Below are 15917 nucleotides of genomic sequence, written 5' to 3'. Positions count from 1 at the left end.
TCACTCTGTTCTAACACTTGCGCATATATCTCTTCTCACACCTGCCAACCCTCCCGATTTGCCCGGGAGACTCCCAACTTTTTACTGAACTTTCAGATTGTGCGACCACTACACTATATCTCTGGATAAGATGGCTTTGCCTGTGCAAGAATAATTTTTGTGAAACGAGCCGAGCAGAATCTGCAGGTGTATCACAGTTGCTAGTGTCACCATCAATGGCCACGCTAGCACCATCAGCAACATAGGCTAAGCAGCCAATTAACCTTTTCGCTGTCACGAACGTACCGGTACGTTTTCGCTCTTGCCCCCCACAGTGTCACCGACCTACCAGTACATTCTCTATTGTGCGTTCAAAACTGCACGCCTGAGCGCGAAGCTGGCGCGCTTGGACAGGCTGCGCCATCTGTAATATCTTTCTACAAGTTCGCATTTTCGCCCCGCGTTGTGTTGATACGTATAAGTCAACGACCGATGTTTTGGACCCTCTAACGCAAAAACGTCCGAAAATTCAGGCAGTCCGAAAAAATGAATGCATGAAAAAGACGTACCATTTTACAAATATTTCTTGGATCAAAACAGTCAAGGACGAGGTATTAGGCTTCCGAAACACCAAAGCATGAATAAGAGCTGTTCAAGAACTCTATGCAGCCGACAGCCTGTTTTCGTCACGGCAGCCAGCAATATTGCTGCAGTATCTTGAAGAACTTGTCGATCCTTGTTTGGACGGCGTTCTGCTTGTATGCGATCATATTCGCCTCGATCTGAGCAAGAGTCATGTAAGCGCTGCACACCGATGAAAGTGTGAGCAATGCTCGCTTCAACTCTGCGCTTGTAGGCGGCGCGGACTTTGGCTTCTCATTCTCAACATCGGAGTCTTCCGACTCCTCCACAACCTGACGGACTAGCTCCTCATCAGTCAGTTCTGCACAGAAGTCAAGCTCGTTGTCAGCGTCGACAAACTGTTTAAAGTTAATTCGGTCGGTATGGAAATCCCAGCAAAGCGGAGGTTGTTGATAGCGTCGTCCATGGGCGGGCACATTTCAATCACGTTGTCACATTCTGGAAAGTCTGCTGCCTCTGTGGTGAGTGCGAAGCCCGCGTGGCGAAACCCACGTCAGCCTGCAATCGTCCGCTCATTACTTGTTTAATAATGGCGGCTTTTCTTCTCCATCGTTAACCGACAGTACTGTTTTCCGCACTTCGATGCCATCGGCAAGGACAACAAGGACGGAGTGGGGGCCACCGCGGGCAAGCAAAATCCTCTTGTTGCGAAGTGTCGAAGTACCTAGGCCTAGCGTCGCAGAGCATACTTGACACAATACGTAGCATGTAGCAAAACCATGCACCAGCTTAGCAAAACACCATGTGGTCTGCGATGAGTCTTCACAACGAAAAGGCGAAGCGGTCACGGCGTCGACGGCGCTCCCGGAAATGCCGGCAGAAACGATGGCGATGGGGCCGCACCCTTTGGAACGGGCGATCACAGCATCACAGTCCGAGCTGAATCTAGGCGCCGGTACAGTGTTCTAGAATATTGTAGTGCGCTCACATGGTGGCGGCGCGTGACGCACTTCATGTCGACACCGGCAGATGGCGCGCTTCCCAGCGTAACCTGAAGCTAGGCCACGCCGAACGAAATGCAATATTCATGACGTCCGATGCACGATACATCTTTTGCTGCATCTTACCAGTATGCAGTGACCTATGGGGCCGGGTAATTTTTGCACCGCAGACAATGGCAAAGGGTGCCTTCAGGATGTGCAATGATATTTTGATAATATAACGGTAATGGTCGCCGCATTCTCGCAGTGAGAGTACCACAGGGCCAATTTCAACGTAACCTTTTTTTTTTTTTTTTTACAACTACCATCGGCTGCGGAAATGCATGTTATTACGCAGTGTTCTTCCCAAACTATGCGCGCGAAATTCGACATCAGCGCATTGCTGCTTCGAGAATGCATTGCATTGCGAATGCATTATATGCATTGTGTCGCTCTAAACCCAACAGAACATGTAAAGGAAATAAACACAAGGCACTCTTATGTAATAACGTTTATTTTAAGACTTGGAACACGTGCAGCCGACAAATCTGGTCGAATATTTACAAGTGGACATAATCCTACACCATGCAGACTAGGAAGTTTTCGCGATCTTCTTGTGCATGGTCCTCTTTCTTTTTTCATTTCTCTTTGAGTTAAGGGGGGACACGGCTCTTTGGCACCGAAAATCGGCCTGAAAATCGGATTTTCAATTTTTTCATTTTCGTATTCCTTGCACCATTCCGCATCTGCACGCAAATTTTCATCCTTATACCCCGCTTATTTATGAAGTTATAGCGATTAAAAAATGCAGTACCACACCCACTGCCCTTTAAATTGTGGACAAACGACACCCAATTTCGATCGCCCGGCGCATGAGAACTACGCGCTCCACCGCGGCGATTTTGGTCTCGTTCGAAAGCGCGCGCTTTCGGCTTATTTTTTCTTTCGGAAAGCAACCCTGTGCGCTCCGCCTTTCCCATAAAAAACAAGCAAAAAGATAGCATGCAGCGCGCGCTACTATTGGCCGGTTAAGGCACGTGATCAAAATGGCGTCGTTTGGTTGGTTCCGGCAAGCTAGCCCTGAAATGCGGACTCCCAGTGACGCCATTTTGTCTTTCTGCCGACCACGCTAGTGCAACGCGAGAGTCATGCCAGGCGCGAAGAAGTACCGCTCTTTGCACAAGTTCGGGCGAAAGCAACCAAAGAAACGCGTTAAGAATGCGACTTCGTTGCATACTGTGCAAGAAGCAAGTGCCAGTGCTGCGGGATTGTGTGACCATCACGTTACGGGCGGCGACGCTTCTCCGATTCCGCTGGACAACGGCGCCGTTCTTCGTGCCGACTGCAGTCGTGTACGTATTGATACCGCGCCTGTCACTAACAGTGACATAACTCAAGTGAGTGCCCGTGAGCAAGCTACGCTTGATAGACTGGTATCGACGCCGGCGACGGCACGAAAGACCGCGCTGTTCGCCGATGCAAGTGGTGCGTCCGCAGAGTCAGATGCGGACGGAACAGCCTCCTATGCGGTAATTGACCTCAGCATTGTGAATATCCTTCTGGATGCCGTGCGGTGCAAAACGTGTCGTGGATGTGTGCGTTTAATTACCAGCGACCGGAGCTATGGCCTCGCCGTAAAACTGATCGTGCTGTGCGACAACTGCGGTGAGATTGCGGCCGAGTGGAACTCGCGGAGGGTTGACGGCGAGAAAAGGTGCAATCCTTTTGAGCTGAATATTCTGGCTAGTCGAGCAATGCTGTCGACCGGTAACGGCCAGACAGCAATGAACGATATCTTTTCGGCGATGGGGTTGTCGCGGCGCGGGATGCACAACAAGACGTTTCAACGGCATCTGAAGAACACACTGCAACCCGCTGCTACCCGAGCCGCCACGACCGCTATGGCACAAGCCGCGCAGGCAGTGGCGAAGGTCTACGATGACTTGTGTTTTGGGCATAGGGGGAACATTGCCGTGTGCTACGACGGCACATGGATGACGCGCGGACACTCATCACATATAGGCGTCGGTGCCGTGGTGGAACTCTTCACTGGTTACGTGCTTGATTATGTGGTGTTGTCAAACTTTTGTCTGGGCTGCGAAATTGGTCCCAAGCCAAACACTGACGGCTACGAACTTTGGAAATCACGCCACCGGTGCCAAAAAAACACCAACTCCAAGGCTGGTCAAATGGAAGTAGAGGCTGGCAAAATTCTGTTTGAAAGATCTCTGCAGCGCCACAACATGCGCTACACAACCATGCTATGCGATGGGGACAGTCGCACGTTCAGTGCTCTTAAAGATGCTGCAATCTATGGCTACATTGAAATAGTCAAAGAGGACTGCATAAATCACGTGCACAAGCGTATGGGAGCAGCTTTGCGCAACCTCTTGCAGAGACACAAGGGTGCAGGGAAGCAAAGTCTTGGCGGCAGAGGAAGGCTGACAGCTGATCTAGTTGACAAGCTGGCAATATATTATGGCCGAGCGCTTCGATCAAATGTAGGTGATGTGGATGCCATGCAGCGAGCTGTGATGGCGACATATTACCACATCACATCTACTGATGACTGCCCCAAACACAGTTTATGTCCTACCGGTGAGAAGTCATGGTGCCGCCACAACGCTGCAAAGGCAAAAGAGGAGCCTGCACCAAAGCACAATTACAGTCTGCCAAGAGATGTGGCTGATGCTCTTTTGCCTGTTTATAGTCGTTTATCAGAGAAGAGCCTGCTGCAGAGGTGCATTCGGGGGAAGACCCAGAACTCGAACGAAAGCTTCCACTCGGTCATCTGGACCTTGATCCACAAAGAGCGGCACTCATCACTGTTTGCTGTGGAAGCAGCCACAGCAGAAGCTGTGCTGCGCTTCAATGCCGGCTGCAAGCATACAGCAGCAGCAATTCTGCAAGAATGCAGTACAAATGTGACAGCAACTGGGTCCAGGAGAGCTGAAGAAAAGGACTTGCACCGTAGCGTACGTTCTGCAAAGAAGCGGGCGGCTTCGCTTGGCGTTGCTAAAACAGAAAAAAGAAAACACCGCGACAGCATGCACCCCGACTATGCTCCTGGTGCATTTTAATAGCATGAGGTCTTTGGGGTTGCCCTTCCTGATTAAATGCCGTGAGGCTTGAGTGCTTCCGACAATCCCCCAATTTTGGTAGTGTTGCATTTTTTAAAGATCAATATCTCTGGTCCTGTTCTTGCTATTGCTTAAAAAATTTTTTTTCTAGAAAGGGAATCCTGCGAGTCTCATGAAACCAAGGTAAATGCAGTGACGACAAAAGAAAATTTGCTGAGAAGGTTATGTTGTCTTCGGTACCCAAATGGAATTTTCCTTTCAAGCGTTTCCTATTGCGTAACTTTGGCTCAAATTGGCATAGGCCATTAATTTTCGCTTCAGATCACTTTCCACCTGTTTCTGATCTTGTTGACATATCAATCATTGACATAATTTACACCTACATGCTGTGAAGTGTTTTTCCTCGTTTTCTCAAAACTGCAATTTTGAGGGTGCTGCAATTTTGGAGGAGAGATATCTCTTAGTCTATTTGTGCTATAGCTCTCATTCTTGTCTTGTTAGAAAGAGAAAACCTTCGACAGTGCCGTAGGACAAAAATATGTACAGTTATTATGGGGCAACATTTACAGAATTAATTATCAATCTTAGGTGCCAACCTGGGCTTTTATTCATAAAAGTTTGACTTATTGTAACTTTGGTTCAAATTCTTCTACCACGTTAATTCATGACTAGCGGCACTCTATGATCCTTCTAGATCACTCTGGCAGGGCTATTCTCCTCATGCCATAAAGTGTTTAGTAATTAACTCACCTCCAAACGAAGAACATGAATTAGGGATTATTTTGAAAGCTATTTCATCTACAAGAAAACTAATCAGATATTTGAAATCAGCATGCAAAAGTACATTAATGGTGCAAGTTTCAGTCAGATCCACCCATAAATAAGGAAAAAAGTTTTAAGAGGGGTGTCCCCCCTTAATGCCCTTTGTAAAAAAATGAAGCCGCGTTGTAAGGTAAAAGCTGATCACATTCTTGGTGAGCTCAGCTGAATGCTCAGTGCAACCAATGTTGCGCATGCATCTTGCCTTCACCAGGCTGAGCACATCTAAAATGCTATCGGTATGCAACTGTTTTTTTGCTGAAGCATTCCGTGAACATATCCTCAAGAGTTTTCACAAAAGAAAACAGTGTGCTGTGCGGGTATAGAAGCCCGCCTCTGTCTCTGTATCGTATTAATGCAGCCAGCCCAAGACTCTCATCTTCAGATGACACGGTCAGAGCTTTCATGCATTGCTGGCACTTAGTTTTCATTATGCACTTCCTCGCAACGTATCCTGACACATAATAAGTTAAGCGAGAGTCGCTTCTCTCTATGTGTTCGTCATGATCCACTGAAGACAACATCGCTTCAGCATCTGGCAAGTTCCCCGAAGCAATGAGGGCATCCACCTGGTCCCACACATTGCTGGGAGGACCACCTGCACTGCTGTGCTCAGCATCAAGCAAAGCACTGAGTGCACATGGATCTGCATTGCCATATCTCACAGTTTTGACTAAACTATAGAATGACATGCAGTTCATTGTTATGAGAAACTGAGTGGGAGTTGGATGGTCATTACAGCCTGAGGCTTGTCTCACGGTTCCAAACAAATTTTCAATAGGATCCTGACTAAGCCGAGATGTCATAAGATATGCATACCCTAAATTTTCTAGGTATGACAGTTGCTCTAGAGTGCTTGAGATTGTCACACGCAGACCAGTCGCTGTTGACTCGCTTAAGGACCCTCCTGCTCCACCAGCGTGCTGCTCCCAAGACGTGATATAATTCAGAAAATCCGAGAGTGCTTTGGCTGATGAAGAATTGGGTCGCAGAGCTTTTGCCGGGAACCTAGAAGTCATGATGCTGATGAGCCGGTTGATCCTCCTGTGAAAACAATTTTCTCATATTATGAGTTCAGGTCCCTTGAGATACATGCCTTATATTTTAAGTTTTTATGTTTATTTTATATTTTAAACAAAGACGCCTTCGGCGCGTCTTTCACACGGCTGTAGCCAGTTCTGCACCCAGGAGCGAAGCAGTAATTTCGACGACGGCCAGGCATTTTTCACTGACATAGCACGCTAAAAAAGCGTGAGACACAAAAAGACCACACGGATTTAGCAGGCGATAGAGGACTAACTGATCAAAAGGGGCTGCGAAAAGCAAACCGTCGTCGCCGCTGCCGCGATGCAAAAGAAGCGACTAGCGAGGTCGTTCAGGTGACGCTAGCAGCAGCGCCCCTGGCGGGCGCCGGAGATATCGACACTGAGTGCTTCACGACGGAGCGGCGCATGGATACGGCAGTGAGCCCACTGCCCCCTTCTAGAACACTGTAGCACCGGTGAACATAGCCAGAGTGGCCAGACCAAATCGATATGTGATGGCTAGGTACGGCTAGTTGTTCAAAGCTGTGACATGGTACGCAGACTGTAAGATAGCCAAAATCACGGCTTTGTATGACGCAGTTGCGGTTTCAGACCTTCCGTCACGTCAAAAAGTCCGAAAAATTGGATGGCGGGGGGGTTCGAGCGTCCGAAATTTTAGATTATACATTGATTCTGTGGGGCTCATGGCGATGCCGCGAAGACGTCCGGAATATTGGGCATGTTCGAAAATTTGTGCGTCCGAAAATTCGGTCGTTGACTGTATATTGAAGAGTATGGAGTGACCGCGCCTTCCAGCAAAGAAGGCGGCGCGGTCGCTCCGCGCGCACTGCTCCATTGCACTAAGCAATCGCGCGGCGCACGCGTTTCACAGGCACGCGCGATTACGGGTTCAAGAGTTTTTATCAACATTGTGGTTCATGGCCCCTTTTCCCAAGCATTTCACCCCAGAAGAGCTGAGCACCAGGCCAGGGGAAATCTTGTACCCATTGGAAACCAATGGGTACCCGGCGGCACTGGGGATCGAACCCCGTACCTCGCGAATGCAAGGCGAATGCTCTACAACAAGGATCTCGCTACAGAATAGATATTCAGCTTTAACCGAGGATGGCAACATTACCCTAGAAGCAATGAACAATAATTTCAGAGATATCATTACTGAGTGTGCGGTAGAAGTAGGTGGTAGGATAGTTGGAGAGGATACCGGTAAGCTGTCTAAGGAGACGAAAGATCAACAAGCAGATAATGGGCTTTTGCCGCACAAGGCAGACTTATTGTTGTCCAATGGCGGAACTGATCACTGCCACATCGGCGCAACCAAACATTTCACCCCAAAGAGCCGAGCACCAGGCCGAGGGAAAGCTTGCACCCATATAAAAACTGGTGGGTACCTGACGGCCCCAGGGATCGAACCCAGTACCTCCCGAATACGAGGCAAATGCTCTACCACAAGGCCACGCTTCGGTAAAAGGGCTACATAAGGGGCATTTGCTGCACAAGGCGGACTTATTGTTGTCCGATGGCGGAACTTATCACTGCCCCATCGGAGCAACTATTTGAGACCTATGACCCCTTTCCAAAACATTTCACCCTAAAGAGCCGAGCATCAGGCCGGGGGAAAGCTTGTGTCCATTGAAAAGCCAGTGGGTACCCGGCGGCACCAGGGATCAAACCTGGAACCTCCAGAACACAAGGCGGATGCTCTACCACAATGCCGCGCTTCAGATTAAGAAATGTCAGAGTATGAAAGCTTCCAACCCAACAGACCAGATCGAATTGGCCGAGATATCAAAGCTAATGAATAAGCGCAAGGTGGCCGATATAAGGAAGTATAACATGGAGAAAATTGAGCAGGCTGTAAAGAATGAGGGAAGCCTTAAAGCGGTAAAGAAGAAATTAGGCATAGGCAAAAACCAGATGTATGCGATATGGGACAAGGCGGGCAACATTATCACGAATATGGACAAGATAGTCAAAGTAGCCAAGGAGTTCTATACAGATCTCTACAGTAGCCAAAGTAGTCAGGACCATAACGAGATTGGCAGGGAAAAACAGTCAGACATTCCACCAGTGATGAAGGACGAGTTCAAGAAAGCATTAGAAACTATGAAAAGGGGAAAATCAGCTGGAGAGGATCAGATAACTACAGATTTGCTGAAGGACCGGGGGGATATCGTGCTAGAAAAACTGGCCACCCTGTACACGCAGTGCCTGGTGTCATCGATGGTACCGGAACCATGGAAGAATGCAAACATTATCCTCATTCATAAGAATATGGACCTTAAAAATTACAGACCAATCAGCTTACTGTCTGTTACGTATAAGGTATTTACTAAGGTAATGGCTAATAGAATCAGGAGAACCTTAGACTGCATTCAAGCAAAGGATCAAGTAGGTTTTTGGAAAGGATACTCTACTATCGATCATATCCATACCATCAATCAGGTGATAGAAAAATGCTCGAAATATAACCAGCCCTTATACATAGCATTCATTGATTGCGAAAAACCATTTGCCTCAGTTGAAACCTCGGCAGTGATGCAGGCATTGCGAAATCGGGGGGTAGACAAGCCGTACGTGAAAGTGCTGGAAGATATATATATAGTGTCTGCACAGCAACCATAGTTCTGCATAAAGAAAGCAACCAAATTCCCATAAAGAAAGGTGTTAGGCAAGGAGACACAATCTCCCCAGTACTATTCACAGCTTGTTTAGAGGAAGTATTCAGAGACTTGGAATGGGAGCAGTTAGGGATAAGGGTAGATGGAGAATACCTCAGTAATCTGCGATTTGCTGATGACATTGCCTTGCTAAGCAACTCGGGGGATGAACTGCAAATAATGATTGATGACCTAGACAGGAAAAGTAGAAAGGTAGGCTTGAAAATCAATATGCTGAAGACAAAGGTAATGTTCAACACCTCAGGAAGGAACAGCAGTCTACATTAGATAGCGAAGTACTGGAAGTAGTAGGCGAATATGTCTACTTAGGACAGGTAGTAACCACAGATCCGGACCATGAAAAGGAAATAACAAGAAGAATAAGATTGGGATGGAGCGCATTTTGCAAGCACTCGCAGGTTATGACTAGCAGCTTACCGGTATCGCTCAAGAGGAAAGTATACAGTATACAGTTGCATCTTACCTGTACTCACCTATGGGGCTGAAACGTGGAGGCTAACCAAGAGAGTTCTACTTAAGTTGAGGACAACCCAGAGGGCTATGGAACGAAAAATGGTAGGGGTAACATTAAGAGATAGGAAGCGTGCAGAGTGGGTCAGAGGAAGGAAAGCGTAGCAGGGGGCGGCAGAAAGTTAGGTGGGCGGATGAGGTTAAGAAGTTCGCAGGGGTCAAGTGGATGCAGCTAGCACAGAACTGGGTTAAGTGGAGAAATATGGGAGAGGCTTTCGCCCTGCTGTGGGTATAGTTAGGCTGATGATGATGATGTTGGCGTAGAGAGGATAACCGATGGTCGCTTAGGGTAACAAACTGGATTCCAAGGGAAGGAAAGCGTAGCAGGGGGCGGCAGAAAGTTAGGTGGGCGGATGAGGTTAAGAAGTTCGCAGGGGTCAAGTGGATGCAGCTAGCACAGAACTGGGTTAAGTGGAGAAATATGGGAGAGGCTTTCGCCCTGCTGTGGGTATAGTTAGGCTGATGATGATGTTGGCGTGTCTGCTACGATGCCGCGTCCTATTCAGGGGCTCGCGCCGTCAACACATGACTCGATCGCTGCTTTCGCTCTCTTGCCGCGCCTTTGCTTGCGACTAGCAGCAGCGAAGGAGGTTGTTTTCATGTTGGTTCAGCCTCTTTACATCTCCCTCTGTCATCGGGATTTCACAACGTGCCATTTCTACATTGCGCGGGCCACCGAAAGTGCTCCTTCCGTGCGTGCGGTTACTTTCGGATGGCTGACCGGGCGGGACCTTTGACTGCGGACTGGAGCGATGGCTCTTTTGATTATAAATATGAGCCGAGGTGGGATTCGGACTCTCAAGAAATATTGAGCAGTTTTTTTCTTATAATATCCTTATTTAGCTAATTTATAGTTAGGCTGATAATGATGATAATGTTACATAACAGCACCTGCAGAACACTGAAATGTGCATATTCCGTTGACTGTGTTATTTGGATAGCAATCATAATCAAAAATAAATCCCTATGCTCGTTTCCTGAAACCAAGCCGACACTGGGGGTGCGTTGCAGCCAGAAACTCCCGACAGCGAAAGGGTTAATGCCAGAGCCGAAGTTGCGGGGGCTCATCGCATTTCATTTTTACTTTTGCAGTAGTTTCCATGTATAGGGTGTTCTGTATTTGTCTCTACGGGTTGTAAAATCCCTGGATGCATAATGTAGGACGTGTGAACAAAATTTTTGTAAAACAAGCGGCATCTTATACATAGGAAAATACAGCGTTTGCAGCGTTAAAGTTATGCGAAAGCAAGTTGCCTATTTATCAACTGCAATAATTTCGCCACTGGGATGAGACTTCAACCTGTGGAACTGGCTCGGCATTATTTCCGCCGCACACTCTGCTCGTTTCGCTGGTCGACCAAGGGTGATTCGCTCTGTAGCGGTTTTGGGTCACTATTCGAGTTCGGGCGCCCGGCTCCAATCGACCAGTGGAAATCTCCATGAATTAGTGTAGGCATTAGAACATGCGTGACGCTATCCCAAAATTAGTGACTAAAAGACCAGTGACACGCGGTGCAGTGTCCAAAACTGCTACCGGTCGATGCTCTACCCGATGGGAGTAGGAGAATGGTGTCAATTTTAGACTAGCAAAACAAACTGTGTTATTGGACAGCAATGGAGGACTTCGTAATTGTCGCACCTGCCATAGCGTGCACGCTATTCAGGTTCGGAGACATCTCTTTGGCCGATAGTTGGCTTTGTGGATCGCACCACGCTATTCTCAGTCCAAATTAACCAGTGCAAACCCACACATGTCCCAATCAGCGAGTGTCTAATGCCATAGACCTATATGGACATTCACCGGGGCAGTGTTTGTAGCTTGAATTATCCGAATTTTCAGTTTGGTTTGGTTTATAGCTCAAAAACAATGTTCCAAAGAGAACTCTGGTACCAGGCACGCTATAGTGGAAGGCTTCGAAATTGTCAGTCACATGGGGTTCTCAATCTGCTTCAACAATGCGTAGTACACAGGTGCATTGCTTTTCGCCGTCGTCGAAAATGGGCCACAGCTGCTTGGAATCATTCCACGTGGCCTTGGATTCAGTAGTCAAGTGCCGTAACCACTGAGCCACCGTTGAGGGATTACTTCCAAATTTATAGGGATCGGATTGACGTCATTTTAGTGTAATTTTCTGGCTTGTCCAGGCTCTTCAGAAGTGTAGTGAGTCGTGCTTTTGTGGTGTACCCTGCTTTCCTTGTCATTTCTTCACGTTGTTCATTACCATCATCATCCAAGCTGTCCTCTCATTAAAAATGGCATATTTGCAACCTGCCTGTATAAGGTGCAGTATTTTGTATTCAACAATCATTCTTGATTATGGGCAGTGACAATAATCTGTGCTTGCCCTCTCTTTGTTCAGAGTCACTCTGACGGACATGTCCAGCGAAGTGAAAAGTTGATTCAAAAGCTCTTGGATAGGCATCCCGGGTACTCTCGGTGAGTGTTGGTATTTGTGTTCTTTATCAGCATCAAGGTGTGCCACATTTGTAAGCAGTGCCAAGTTTGAAGGTTGTGCTACTTCATTTACAGTCAAAAACCCATTTTTAACAATATTGAAGTGCCACGAAATTATCATTGCTATAACCAGTAATTGTTATAACTGGGCTAGACGAAAACAACTAAGAAAACATGAGAAACTTGAGAAATTTTTATTAAAGAGGAAGTAGCTTACACTTTTCGCCTATTTGCAGGAAAAAAAATCTAATCACTTGGCTTAAATTTAATTTGGCTGGTTCACGCCAATATTGTTAACATCTCTTTTGCAGGAAGTCCATTTGCATTACTAGTAGTTGTGCCTTAGCACTTTGGCAAACTGCCAAGGTCTCTGCTGTGTATGGCACTGAGAACAGCACGAAATTGAGGAACCAGATGAGAGCTAACTCTGAAACGCATATCGCGGAAATGCGGCTACTTCTAGCGTATATTTCTCCCACAAAAGGGTCTGTGGCACGTTTTTATGGCACTTACCTAAAGAGCAGGTGCGTCTTGTATGCCTGCGACTTATGTGCGAGAGGGTGCTACTTACACACTGGAAAATTTGGTGACATTTTGCGTCCTTACATTTTGTGATTTAAGCGCCGTGTAAAGCAAGCTGCTGAATGACTGTTTTCCTCCATTTGCCTTTCAGTGAAGACATCAAGGCTGCAATTCAGGTAGTTCACAGAACACATGGCGGACTTAAGGGTCTCACCATCACGCAGATAATCAAGTTCGCATCCTCTGTGCTGAACGGGACTTGCACGACGCAGGAAGCAGGAGGCAAGGTATGAGCTGCTAGTCTGATTGATAGAGGAACGATGATGGTAGCGCGCATCTCCATGCAGTGCACAGTGGAACTCATCATCAGTCATACTTTTATTTCTTAACCTGGAAAATGCAATTAGTGCCAAGGGTGAGACAGCTCCTAGGCGTCGCTACAATCATATGACTGTGGGGCCCTGCTGCCCATTTCTGAGCACTTCTGCGATGAAAAGCTGCTTGAACAATAACAATAGGGTGGTACTCACTGACTATTCCTGCCGGCTGTTAGCCACTTACTTAGATTGCAAGAGCTTGCCATATGTTTTGCTATTCCTTTGTTTATTTCATTCCTCTAATTTCCTCAAAACAACCATTTCTGACTTATGCTAATTTGCGGGAGTGATATCTACCATGATTTTTGTTGTGCCATGTATATAAAGAAGTGAAGCGCACAACGCACGCGCGCAGTTCATGATTTCCGCCGAGGAGACCACCGCCGTCACTGAGAATCGCCCATTGACCGTAGGCACTTACCGCAACGGGATGTGAGCGAGAAGCCGTGTCAGGTGAGAAGACTCTTCCTCTCACCTCCTTGGCACGCTTCCCCATTAGGTGGTTTTTATTTCACCCCCGTACGCGGCGTTCGCTCGCTACACGGTGGTTGTTCTTGATTGCTATTCCTTTGCCGTGTACTCGAGCACAATAAACTCTGTTAGAGTACGTAACTCGTGTTTGTACCCTCTGGCCCGAACCCGCCGCAGTGGCGATTTCTCGCACCGCGGGTTGGGGGTCACAGATCTGTCTGCTGGGGCTGGCACGTCGGGGCTAGAAGGCGACTGTAGCGTCTAGCCCCCCCGTGGAGCATTTTTGCGAGAATGAACCCCCATATTATGGCGCCCAACGTGGGGCCAGAGGTGTGACAAATAGAGTGTCTGTGTGTGTACGACGCCGACACATAAACTAGCCATGGCAGTGAGCAGGACTGACCTTTCAGTCTCTTCTAATACTGCAGTGGTGATTGCACAACGGCGAGCAAGCAAAACCACCTTAACTGTTCTTATTGCGAGAGATCAGGCCCTGGGGACGCTAGCCACTGTGATCTTGTAATTTTCTGCGAGAGCAGGATGTCACACGACTCCACCGCTCTGCAGCAGGGTGACGCGCACGATGGCGTGATGGGCTTTCTCTCGTAGTGTTTTGACTTACCATGCTCTACGGGAGGACGGTCAACGTTGTAGCGTATATACTTTTGCACGCGCACGTTGATGGCATGAGAAGTATTTTACTATCCTTGGTGCCGCGCCCGTCAACCAGTTCGTCGCGATGGCTCGCAGCCTGAGAGAAGGGCCGGCCTACCGGCTTTCCCGAGTTTAAGTGATGACCGTTTTATTTGCATCAGTGCAGTGGGGAGCCTAGTCAGCCTTAAGGGAGCTTTAGGAAAGCGGTAGGATCCTGCTTTTTATTTTATTTTGTCGACCAGTGTTCGACGGGCTCTGGGAGCCGAGCGGCGCGGCCGCGGCGCACATAAGGGCACGCTGGTATGGCTGCCTGTGCGGGCGCTACACAGCTTGTATTGCTGTGAGTGCTTTGGATCCCTGCCGGCTGTACTCCTATAGCACCTTGCACAATCCTTTCCCCACGCTAAGGATACACGTGAGTCCTGCGAGGTTGGTCACGCCACGCTGAGACGAGTTATATCGCACATGTGCATCGCTGAGCATGTTAGCGGCCCTAAGACTTTTCTTCAAGTTGTGTCATTTCGCTGCCTAGTGATGTGCATGGTGACGTCGAATGGGTAGAACTTGCTCTATAAGTTCGCAACAACGCCACGGTTGCTGCGTTGGGCACACGCCGACTCGTGACAGAGCTGCAAGCAAAGATGGCGGAGCTAGACTTTACACAAAGCGCACCGCAATCCAAGCCCCGCTGCGGGGCCCGAGGAAGATGCACTCCCCCACCAGCAGGCAGCTGCAGCGAGAGGCAAGGCTTGGGATTTCGAGCATCGCGCCTCGTTACGACTTGCGCCCACGGCAGATGTAACTCTAACCAACGCGCAGGGAGTAATTTCTTGAGCTGAATATAGATGGGACACTCTGTCGATATTCAGCGCATTTTTCTTCCAGAGCAAGCACACGCTTTCTCTTGGAAAAGATCGAGCGGGGGTAGATTTGAAAGAAAAAAAATGTAACTAGGAAAAAGACAGCATTGCAGCCAGCAAGGAGAGGAGCCGGCGGAGGCCACGATGACCGTTGCAGCAGCGAGGGGCAAGCTGTCCAAGGAGTGGCCGCGTTCCTGCACCCAGGGCATGCTGTCACCGTCAACCAGGCCAAGACAAACGGTTTTCGGTCGGCTACGGAGCGAGCCAGCCGGAGTTCGTGGAACGGGCCCATGCGTCTAGCACGACAAAAGCTGCAGCAAAGGGACTGCCTCGGTGCCGTTCGGTGCTCGCGGCCGTGGCTTCACCAGCGGGAGCAGCTTGGTGCCCCGCTGCCTTCGCCATCGGCGGCGTCAACGACTGAGGGAAAAGATGCCAGCCGGGAGCGAGCGGACGACCCGCTGAGGGGGGCCTGCAGCACGCTACGCAACGCGAAGACGCAGTTCCTAACCTTTCCCCGGCAGGCTGCCCTGGCTGACCAAGAATGAATGCAGAGGCCCGCCTGCGGCCATCGATATTTCCGTGCTTGGCTGACTGACGGCGAAGAAGCGGGACCTGCGGCCGCCGCACGTGTGCCCCCAGCTCCAAAGTCGTCTCCTGTGGTCGTCGGCCATGCCTCTCCCCCTCCGACACCCAACCCATGGCTTTTGGCACTTTTTTTTAGATTTAAACGGTTTTCTCTGGGTTTAAAAGTTAACGGCGTTTAGCCGGCCCCATCGGTATATCCCTCGGTGAATGCGACTACTTTTAGCTGTACGGCGGTTTTAAGGAGGGGGGGATGTGGGGAATCACAATCCCCTTCCTCCATTATAACGCCCGCGCGTAATTAACACGCGTGATTACGCGT

The 15917-nt window shown here is 48.7% G+C and overlaps 1 protein-coding gene across 7 annotated transcripts in view; it reads left to right on the top strand.

Annotated features, from left to right (window-relative positions):
* Positions 1–15917, top strand: part of LOC146186570 (uncharacterized) — a 181568-nt gene that overhangs the window by 148378 nt on the left and 17273 nt on the right. For all 7 annotated transcript variants that reach the window (XM_084607282.1, XM_084607279.1, XM_084607277.1 and 4 more), the window contains 2 exons: positions 12035–12111; positions 12803–12938. In XM_084607282.1, the coding sequence (XP_084463408.1) occupies positions 12035–12111; positions 12803–12938 (213 nt within the window). The remainder of the gene's footprint in view (positions 1–12034; positions 12112–12802; positions 12939–15917) is intronic.

This window comes from Amblyomma maculatum, chromosome 6, assembly GCF_055883805.1.
Source record: "Amblyomma maculatum isolate TAMU_Amacu chromosome 6, ASM5588380v1, whole genome shotgun sequence".
In the NCBI taxonomy this organism is placed as follows: domain Eukaryota; kingdom Metazoa; phylum Arthropoda; class Arachnida; order Ixodida; family Ixodidae; genus Amblyomma; species Amblyomma maculatum.
Note: the sequence above shows the minus strand (reverse complement) of the source record. Positions and strands in the feature narration are given on the sequence as shown.